Consider the following 10,820-nt stretch of genomic DNA (forward strand, 5'->3'; position numbering starts at 1 on the left):
AACCGGAAAGCCTACCGGAAGCATGAACATCACTCCTGGAAGTGCCAGCAGCACTTCACCTGGTGCCCCCACTCCGCAGCCAGTGCTCATAAGGTGGGGCACCAGCGCTCCCGCCTGCCCCCCCGCTGGTCACCTAAGCGGGGAGTACTGCCTGTCAGGGGGTGCACATGCACCCCCTACATATTGTCACTGGGTCAGAAAACAATGGCAGCTGAGGAGAGGGCAGAGGGGAAGCTGTGAGGGGCAGACTCCAACCCTGCCCAGGATGTGGCACAGAAGAATCAGGGCTGGGTCTACCCCCCGCTGTCCCCTGCCTTCTCCACACATCCAAATAGGAGCCACTCCACCCGGCCCAACTCCTTTGGGGATCTGGATCAGGGACGATGTGCTTCCCACCCCGCTTCGCACATCCAGATTGGGACTACTCTGTCCTGCTATCCCCCACCCTACGAGACATGTCTGCCAAAGGGTGAGACACTCTGGTATGTCCAGATCAGAACTGTTCTGCCTTGCCCTGTCCCTCCCCCTGGATCAGGGCAGAACTGACCCCCCACACTCCCTTAGTAAGTCTGGATCAGGACCAGGCTGCCTGCCCCTGATATCTGAATTGGAGACACTCCACCCTGTCCCCCCACCATGTGTCCAGAATGAGATGGGACCAGGTTGCTCTTCCTGGCCCCCCACAGCTGGATGGGGCCCCTCTGCCAGCCCCACAGCCAGCCTGTGGCTGGAGCTGGCACTATGCACCCAGCCCATGGGGAGAAAAGTTTGCTTTAAAACAAAAAAACACAAGCACCAGAAGTTTGCTAGCTGTTCCTGTTGTGGAGATCAGCTTCAGAAATGAAATTCACACATTGTCTTCCTGCACAATGTAGCTGGATGCATAAAGGATAGAACTGAGACTTATTCCCATTTATCTCAAATGAGTATTAACGCTGATACTACTTTGATTTCCAATGTAAATTTAACAATGGCTTAAGAGAAATTAAAACAGCTATGTCAAACTTATCTGGCCTGTACAGGACTGGTCCACAGGCTCGATGAACAGTGGGGGGCTGGCCCTGTGGACCAGATAGGGCCCATAGACTGTACTCCCCCCATTCCCCTCCCTAAAACACTGGATACACTCTGGAACTGTGCCACATGTGGTACCCATATGAGGACACAAGCTGTATGTGGTGCCTGCTCCAGTTGGTCCAGGGCACATATAGCACAGGTCCCAGACCAGCCAGAACATGCAGAAGACCCACAGAACCCCTGCCCCCGCACGCTGGATTCAAAGCCCACTCCTGCTGGCCTGGAACTGTACCATAAGTGGTACCCGTTGCATGACTGGAGATGCACGTAGTGCCTTACCCAGGCTGCCTAAAGCAGGTGCCACATGCAGCTCGTGTTCTAGACAAACCAGTGCAGGCACTGAATCCAGCATACCAGTGGAGAGGGGTTCCCTGACTGGCCCCACGTGGGACAAGTACCAGGGTTGGATGATATGGCTCCACAAGCCAAATCCAGTTCATGGGCCATACCTTTGACACCACTGAATTATGTGTTTCTGGCTATAATGAGATGAGAAAAAGCAATTCATTTTATTAGTAACATTGGTCCTCACTTGTCCTTTCTTGGGTTTCCTTCCATGCGCTGTCAGTTACTAGTATGTTATATTCAAACCTAGATACTTGTTTTGCAAATGCATGTTCACATCAATAGCTCTTATAAAGATGACTAAGTTTTAAGGTTTCAAGCCTTTTACTTAAGCAGGGACCTTCTCTTAGCTGCAAAATGCCACAAGGCACATTCACGATGCTGTTTAAATAATACATAATAATCTATATTTAGATTAGATTTGATGGTGGGGAGGAGATGGAGAAAAAGGAAGACATATCACAGAGCTGGCTCCAAGGGCACGCATGCCATTATGAGACTGGAATGTGGTGGGGATGGGGTGAGGGGAACATATTACTTAAACTTTACTTTCAAATATTACATGGACCTGTGCCCATTCCTTTATCACCCCATCTTCTCCATTTAACCAGCAAAATAGGAAAGCAGAAATATTGCTAACATGCATACAATTAATGATAACTGAACTCACAGGTGGCTTTTTGACATTAAGTATGTCATGAAATTTAATTATCTGACCAGTTTTAAAACTACTAACTTTGTACTGATCAATCATCTACTTATAATAGAGGATAAATAAGACAGATTTAAAACACTCCTGTTTTTTCCACTGAAAAGTTTTGGGAATTTTATTTGAAAAGAAGTGTGGTAGGGGGAATAAGGAGATAAAGTCTTGCTGTTTTGGTCACATTTTCACAGAGATTTCTATTATCCTTGGCCAAATCACATTGTTTTAACGTCTAATGACCGTCTGCTTAAGCAAAGTGATTACTTAATTTACTTTCAACTCAAGGAACCATGACCTCACCCAAGAAATGAAGCCTGACATGAATAAATAAGTTGTGCTCTGCAGTGTATAAAAATAAGTTCAAGGTTATGAAATATAAGCACATACACAATGGTGTACTGTACACAGATTGCTTATACAGGGATCTCTAGCTGCATATAGACACTTATTTCTACCAGAAGACATTTTTTCTTCTACACCCACCCTTAGGGGAACCTATTACTCGATCACCTGCCCCCTCCCCTACCTGGGAAGGAAGCAGGCTGAAAAACAGCAGCTTTCAGACAGCTGGGGAGGGTTCCAGCCGCAGGAGAATGTCTCCTCATCCTGCCAATCAGATGATTAGCACCAGAGAGGCATTCTTCCACAGTGGGAACCCTCCCAGTTCTCTGGTTCTCCGCTGCAGAACACACTTGTTCCTTGCATTGGTCTGGCCTGACTTTGAGGGGTACAAGAAGAGGCAGGGAGCACTTAGCCGCTATAGGAGGCTTATGGTCAGGGCAAGGCAGTCTGCCTTGTCCTGTGCTGCTCTCGGTTGACCCAGAGAAGCAAGCTACCAGGAGAATGGCAAATCCCATTAGCAACTGAACAGCCGTACCTCTGTTAGTACTGTAATAAGTGATGAAAAATTCTCTTTATCTTAGTAAACACAAGTCTCCAAGACTGATGTAAAAAGATGCCCTGGCATCTTTCAGAGGGCAGATAAAAGATGACTAAGCTCCTTAAAAGCCTTTTAAAAGGTTAATCCAAGGAAAAAACAAAACAAGGAGTAATGGAATAAACAAATTAGTCCTGAAACTGTATTAGCAAACTGGCAATAAGAAATTTTGAGATAAGAAAAAAGAAAAATAAAAAAATCATACCAGTATGATTGTAGACTACATCTGTGATACAAAGCATGTTCCATTCATTTTTCATTTTTTCCACTAGTTTTCCTACATCACTCCAAGTACACTTATAATTGGGGCTTGAAAAATCAGGATTTACTTCTAACTGATCAGCCAGAGAATAACTTGATCTAGAACGTCCAAGCTTCTGCACTGGCGTAAGATGAATCATGTTGTAACCTATAAAGAAACACAGAAACCATTTATTAAGCAAGAAAATATTACAATATTTACAAAGCACTTCTCTGACAGAAACACAATACTTACACAGTCATAGTATATTCTGAAAACAGGCTTTTGGAATTATTATGAGAAGTTACACTATGTAGGATTTTTTTTCTAGGGCAATACTTAAAACACTCTTAATCCCCACTCCCTGGCCCAAAGTCCCATCAGTTCTGCAATTTTGCATTTCCATGAAACAAATAAAAGATTTTTCAACTTCCAGCACTTCAAATATTTTAGTAATCAGAGCAGTTTGCATTCACTGTGGATTTAAGATATTTATACAACTTAATCCCAATATTAAACTGCAAACCAAAGGGCATATGAACTATATAATTAAGCAGTATAATTTGTTGTACTTATAAGATAAAATATGTTATATCCCTTAATAATCAACTTTGTAGAATGTGTCATTACCTGATTCTTTTGCGACTTTAAGCCGATCTTCCCATTCATAAAATGGTCCCAGACACTTAGCTAGGAATGTCTGGAGTGTTATACAATCTAAAGGCAATACATGATTATCAGCTCCAACACGCAAAATAGGGTCCACAACTATGTAACCTCCACCACTTTTCTCATGCCTGGAAAAAAATTAAGTCTGTTACCACTGGAAAAAACAAAATGCTTATTGTACCAATCATTTTTAGAACCAGAAGACAGTTAGCATCTTTGGTATTTTAAAAACCATCTACCCCAGCATGTTAAAGTACAATATCACAATTATTGATTTTTCAGTTCAGTCTTACTGCCAAATTTACTTAATGTCTTTGCTTTTTACTTACTATATCCATATATTTATCTCCAGTACGGCTATGCAAAGCTTCGGGTGCTGATTCAATTTGGAGGAGATTCAGCCCAATTCAGTGGTTGAATCTCCGAATTGAATCGGGAGACCAATAAAAAGGACAGAATCGATTTGAACCTCCGAATAGATTCAGAAAAGATTCGGAGATTCAGGCAGTCCCCATTCGTTGCCACAGGGAGCTAGACCCGGATTCCGTAATGGTAAGTAGGGGGTGGGGATGGGAGAGGGGACCATGGGGGGACCCCCGCCAGGCCCCATCCCCTGCCTGCTCCCCCAGACACATCAGCAGCTGCCCTGCCCAGCCCCAGCATTCTTTAACAAAAAGCCCCACAGTCACTGACTGCTGCCAGGCTGGGGGGCGATCCTGCTGCCCCCTACCGCCCTGTGCTACGTGGGGGGGCTCTGCCATGAGCCATCCCCCGCCCACTCTTCCAGCCTTGTCAATAGCTGCCCCACCCAGCCCTAGCTCCCGGTTCTTAAAAAAAAAAAGCTCCCACTCACTGGCTGGTGCAGCAGCCATCAGAGCTCCCTGGGGTTTGTGGCAGAGCCCCCCATGCAGTGCGCAGTAGGAGGCAGTGGGGAATCGCGCCCCGCCACCTGGCAGGAGCTGTGAGTGAGGGACTTTTTTTAAAGAGAACCGGGAGCTGGGGCCAGGCAGGGCAGCCACAGGAGAGGCTGGGGGAGGGGGCGAGATGGCAGCACATGCCAGAGCACCCCTCACAGTGTGGAGCCGCAGGAATCACCCCGCCCGCCTGGCAGGAGCTGCGAGGACAGGGCCTTTATTTTATTTTTTTAAAGAGCTGGGATACTGGGGCCAGGCGGGGCAGCCATTGATGGGGCTGGGAGAGCGGGCAGGGGATGGGGCCTGTTTGATTCAGAGATTCAGCCATTTTGGCAGTGCCCGAATCTCTGAACCAGATTCAGTCAAATGAATTCAGGATGGTGATTCAAATTACCGAATTGAATCACTGTCCCCCAACTCGGTGGAATCTGAAGCGAATACTAGCCATTTCCCACAGGCCTAATATCCAGTACCTTGCCTCATTTTGAAGCCAAAACATAGTATCATCTCTGAAATTTGTAACAGTGCCTTTTTCAGAAATAGAATAAACAAAAGCCTAAATCTTTTCATCAATGAAGGTGCACAGTTAGGTTCACCTGAAGACCCATTGAGCTCAGCTGGTTAATAATTGGCCCTCAGTATCAGCCAAAAAAATCTTTTTGGCGCACCCTTAAAAATTGGAATTGCAAATTTCTTTCCAATCACTTGTCAGGATAAGAGACTGGAAGAACTTTCTCTTTTTTTCCTGAATGAACGTGTGCTGGTCAACCGCACTCTTAATTTGTTGCCAAGTTAGCAGCTCTTAGAAACAACAACAGATGAAGCACAAAAGCCTATGTATTAGTGTCACATCAGACTTAAAAGCAAACAAATATCATCTTGTTTTAATTCTATACCATCTAAGCAGCTACTACCTCATTAGTTATGTAGTCAACATGCGTATGTTGCCCACCCCCTCTCTCAAGTAGGGAAGTATTTTTCTCTCCATTTTATTATCAGGGAATTAGGTATAGAGACACTAGATCCGCAAAGGGACTTAGGTACCAAGCTCCTAGAGTGGATCTAAACTTAGGAACCTAAACTGTCTGTACAGTGCATCAGAGGAGGTCTGTACAGTGCATCAGAGACACCTCAAGACTAGGGTCCATAAAAGTCAGGATGTGAGGGAAGGGACACTGAAAGTGGCAAACAGAAAAAGCATGACATGTTGAAGCAAGGAATTCATCTTAAACCCTATCTTTTTCTTGGATTTAGGCACATTCCTACAGGCCTGAGACAGCAACCACTGCTGTATCAGGACTCTCAGCCTTAAACCCTTTTCTGGAGTTAGTGCCTAAGTCAGCCCTTTTAGGAGTAGAAGACTGTCTCATTTTGTTTTGTTTTTCTTAAATCACAGCCAGTAAAGCAGCTGGTAGTGGTAGTGCCGTCACCCACCTTCTATACAAGGAGACTTTTAGAGAGCATTCACCAAATGGTAACCCCAGGTTCAGAGCCTTCTTCAAACCTGACAGGGGGCCTAGCCTAGGACACTGGAGATCTAGGTTCAATTCCCAGCTCAGTTGCCCTAACACTGTATCATTTTTCTTCTCTCTCTTAATAGGGTTAGAGGTGAATGGCTTAAAGCTGTATATCTTTGGACACCATAATTCCTACCTATGGTAACCATTATATATGGGAATTCACTGAAACAAGACAGCAAAGCTGATTTTCAACATTTATTTTAAAGGTCTCGCCTCCACGAATTCCAAGTCTATTAAGGAATTATTTGTTTTTCTCGAATATTGTAAAAGTGGTTTGCTTTTTCAACATGTGTAAACAACTAAAGTTTCAATATGTTCCAATATTTCTCCCCAAACACTGAACATCAAAAAGTAATCACATGATCAGAACAACTGGAAGCCTTTACAGCACAGCTGTCAAAATACATTGCCTTTTGGCCAAATCCAGATATGGCTACCAGTGAGCCACCAGAAGATAGGGATATGGTCGGAGGGTATGGTCTACCACAGAATCTGGGGACTTTGGGCCCCAGTGGATATGGCAAATTAGCAGCAAGAAGGAAAGCAAGCACCAATACAGCCCTGGTCATCACTGACATGGCCCCAGTTCCTTGGCTCCCAGCCTGATCACTTCCACATGCTGAAGCTGCCAGAGCTAGAGCTGCCACTGCATCATGGAGCTTGTGGTGGCAACAGCAGCTTCAGTTCCATCCTGCTACATGCATGGGGCCTGCAGCAGGAACTAGAGCTGCTGCTGCCACCACATACCCCAGGTTGGAGCCAGAGCTGTCACCACCATGTGCCTTGGGCCAGATCTTGCCCATGGTCTGGATCTGGTCACGGGCACAAGGCAAGTTTGACACCCCCCCTACTTCACAGGTTTCTCAGCAGCAAGGCCAATGACAACACTGATAAGGAGAATGAATAAATCCTTCTATTCCTAATAGTGGCCTTCTGAGGTTAAGACAGATGTCTACCGAGAAGATTGCAATTTTATACGTCTACAAAGCTTCACTTACTCAAGGCTGAAATAATACTGGTATGATCCAGAAATCTGAAGATCCAGCTTACAATATTTGTCAGAATCATCCTCTCTTCCTGTTGGATTGTGCCATGACAGTGGCCTGAACTTGTGACGATCAAATATTTCTCCTGAAGCTGGGTAGTTGGTATACACTGTAACATGTTTACCTTGCAAAGTTGGGCCCAGTCTAAACTGCAGTTCAAAACCTTAAAAGAAGAGGGAGGGGTAAAAATGTTAAAAGCCATCCTATTTCTTAAAAAGTAAAGATTAGATCTTTTGATCATCCAATCCACAATGTAAATACTGGATTAACTGACTAATGCAGTAGTTCTAGAGAGAGATACTAGGCATTCAGTTACAAGAGAGGTTTTTACTAGCCCCTCTCGTCAGCAAATAATATTGATGTAAGGCTATTCAAACACCACTCAGAACTTGGTCATTTAAAAAGGCACACGCTAATTCTGATCCTCTTCAAAGTGCTGACTTCATATGACTACCTGAATACAAAATTATTTAATATAATCCTAGAATTGTGAGATCACGGGAGTATTACCAAGTGAAGAACCAGCTCAATATGAGTGCACATATTAAAATTAAAAGGGAAAATGCCAACTTCAAATACCACCTTATATATCCTGTATAAAACTGTTTAACTTGCAATTAAATTTAACATCCAAGATTACTATAATTCATAAATTAGAGAACAACTGAATTTTTCTTCCCCAAATTTCCTGTCCATTTCCAGGACAGTATTATACAGAGTCAATTTCCCCTATACTTATGGATCATTCAGACAGCAACAGGGGAGGGAAAAGCCCTAGCAACAGGAACACATGATTGTCAAACCACAAGCACTATAAGAAGGACACTGCCATATGTACTATATAAATTTACGTTTAATATTTTAATTTGGGGGGTTTAATTTATTTTTCTATTTTAATTGTTTAGGCTTTGAGTTTACAGTCTCTTTCTAAATTTAACTGAATTCAAAAGATAACTTTTTGTGAGAAATGGAAGACCAAGTTTGGAAATGTCTATATTTATTAAAGAATAAAGATATAACTTAGATATTATTTTCAGTGAAACAAATCAAAAGTCCTTAACTTATCTTTTTAATATATAAAAAGGTCCTCTATATTGCAATTTTTACTGAACACAGAATGTTCCACTTGCATGGGGCCTCACTGAAGTAACCTTTAAATTACAGGATGTGGTGCTGTGTCTGTAACTTCATTTATGTTTGCAAAAGGTCTAAAGGGCTTTGGGTTTGTTTTATACCCTAAAATGGAACCACTAGGCCTCAACTCTGCTCTCTAATCTACTTGGGTGAACATGGAATTCCACAAGGGCAAGTGTAAGTCAATTGCTCAAGTGCAAGTTCTTGCCTGCCATGAATCAGGTTTTAGTATCAGGGCTGTAAAGCTTGGGCTTGACTAGGCTATTTTGGCTAATGGGTCTATTCACAGGAGTAAAGTTGGGCAGGCGTTTAGTGTTTGCAGGAGAGTAGCTACTACTGACCAAGTCCCCAATCTTGCAGTTCATTGCAACTGTGCATGCTGCAAAACTAGTGATTTCAATGGACCGTCAACTGCAGGACTGGAGTCTCAACTAAAAGAATGATACATATTTTTGTTTCTTCAGTTAAAAAGTAAAATACGTGGCTTCATAGTAAAAAAAAAAAATTATTAAAAATACCCTAATAATCACTAATACATTTTAATATCCTAATAATCACTAATAATCCTAATCCATCTTCAGACACAGAAATTTAAGTGCTACATAATATAAAATGTAAAACTGTTGAGCTGTGCTATCTTGAATAAATAAGGGTTGCTCATCAAGTGGAATGGTGCCAGCTCAAATATATATCAGAGTTCAGCTACCCAAGCACATTTAAATAACCTTTTCCAGTGAAGTTTATAATCTCTCTTATATGTACTTTCAGCTAGTGAATAAAAAATTATACAATACTGCAGAGGTATAAAAAGAGTTTCAGGATTTAGGTGCCTACCTAAAGTCAACTCGTGTGACTATAAAAACTGAATGTAAAAGTTATCCTTTGAAAGATCAGGACATTTCTCCTTGGTATCCTCTTTACAGTCTGCTAAAATTAGACTAGAAGGGCATTCTATGACCAAAAGCTTCTCTCCCACTCCATACAGTTGGTCCAGTAAAAGCTATCACCAAAAAACCTTGCCTCTTGCACCAGGGTATATGCCACTCACAAAAAAGAGATAATGCTGAGCTCTTACTAACACGTAAACTTGGCAAGCAATACCGTAAAAATTAAAAAAGTACTCTGAAAAGCCTATATTTCCAAATCTTACCCAACTTAAAATAATTGTTATTGTTGATAATATGTTATATTCTTCAACCAGGTTAACCCATTAGAAACACTGCAAAGTGACACAACACAAAAAAGAGTTGGATTATGAAGACTTTTATAGATAGCCATAAAAGGGCAGAAGCAATGTGGCAGATCCCAGTGCTAGTTACACTGCAGCATCGGTGCTTTCTTAAACTACACTCAAATTTAATCGGGACCGATTTTGCTCTTTACAATTGGCCTTTTATCTGGAGAGGGTTTCCCAAATCATTCTGGTCCTTGACTGGGGTTGCTACATGCTAACACAGTCCAACCAGCCAACAATGTATGTGACAGAAATGGTCGCTTTTATGACAGAGGGCAGCCTCACCTAAGCACCAGACGCCCGAGAGAGAAGACAGTGGGGAACAGAGCTCCCCGTCCTGGACTTTTCACGAATACTTTTACATTCTCTGAGGTGGAAGACCCCTAAGAATCGTCGCAGCTGGAAATGAAGCCGACAGCTGAAAAGCAAACATTGCCACTGACCTTGCTCAAGCCTGAAGAGGGTCTTCTCCAGCTTCTCCATTTCGTTGAGGTGCAGAACCCGCGTCTGCTTACTGTGGGGCATCTTGGCACTCTGCCGCTCTGCACGCTGTCACGGGGGGCAATTTCCCTTCAGCTACAGAAGAGCGGCCCCTACCAGGGAAAGAAGGAAGCAGAAGTCAAGGGCAAGCGGTGGAGGCCTAGTGGGGGTGACGCCTGTCAGTGGGACACCCGCACTTACATTTTCCCCCACCTGGGCGCAGCTAGGAGGGCCCAGGGAGCGGGCAGAGCGGGAGCGCCGCAGCGGGGCGCAGGGGAGGGAGTGAGGGCGGCAGGCTTTGCCCTGGGGCCGGGCCCGCCGCTGGGGGCGGAGGGGCTGTCGCTGTCAGTCTCCCCGCACAAAGCGCCCGGGCGCCGCGGGCTGTCCCCGTGCCCCGGGGCGGGCGCCTCCTCATTGTCCCTATAAATAGAAGCGGGCGCTGCAGGGCGCGGGGAGGGGGGAGCAGCTGCCGGAGATGCTCGGCTCGGCCCGGCCGCGGTCGTGACCGCGCCCGCAC

At 44.2% G+C, this 10,820-nt stretch overlaps 1 protein-coding gene across 3 annotated transcripts in view; it reads right to left on the reverse strand.

Moving 5' to 3' along the window:
* Nucleotides 1-10,733, reverse strand: part of AGL (amylo-alpha-1, 6-glucosidase, 4-alpha-glucanotransferase) — a 56,440-nt gene extending 45,707 nt beyond the window's left edge. Inside the window, exons 1-5 of one of the 3 annotated variants that reach the window (XM_006014996.3) lie at nt 10,505-10,729; nt 10,267-10,416; nt 7,408-7,618; nt 3,937-4,103; nt 3,271-3,474 (exon numbers count right to left, since the gene is read on the reverse strand). In XM_006014996.3, the coding sequence (XP_006015058.1) occupies nt 3,271-3,474; nt 3,937-4,103; nt 7,408-7,618; nt 10,267-10,348 (664 nt within the window). In that variant the 5' untranslated portion in view covers nt 10,349-10,416; nt 10,505-10,729. Of the gene's footprint in view, nt 1-3,270; nt 3,475-3,936; nt 4,104-7,407; nt 7,619-10,266; nt 10,417-10,504 lie in introns of all 3 variants that reach the window. The other 2 variants (XM_006014997.3, XM_025197381.1) reach the window with 2 other exon arrangements.
* Nucleotides 10,734-10,820: the final 87 nt, after the last annotated feature.

Source organism: Alligator sinensis, unplaced genomic scaffold (genome assembly GCF_000455745.1).
Source record: "Alligator sinensis unplaced genomic scaffold, ASM45574v1 scaffold647_2, whole genome shotgun sequence".
Lineage (NCBI taxonomy): Eukaryota > Metazoa > Chordata > Crocodylia > Alligatoridae > Alligator > Alligator sinensis.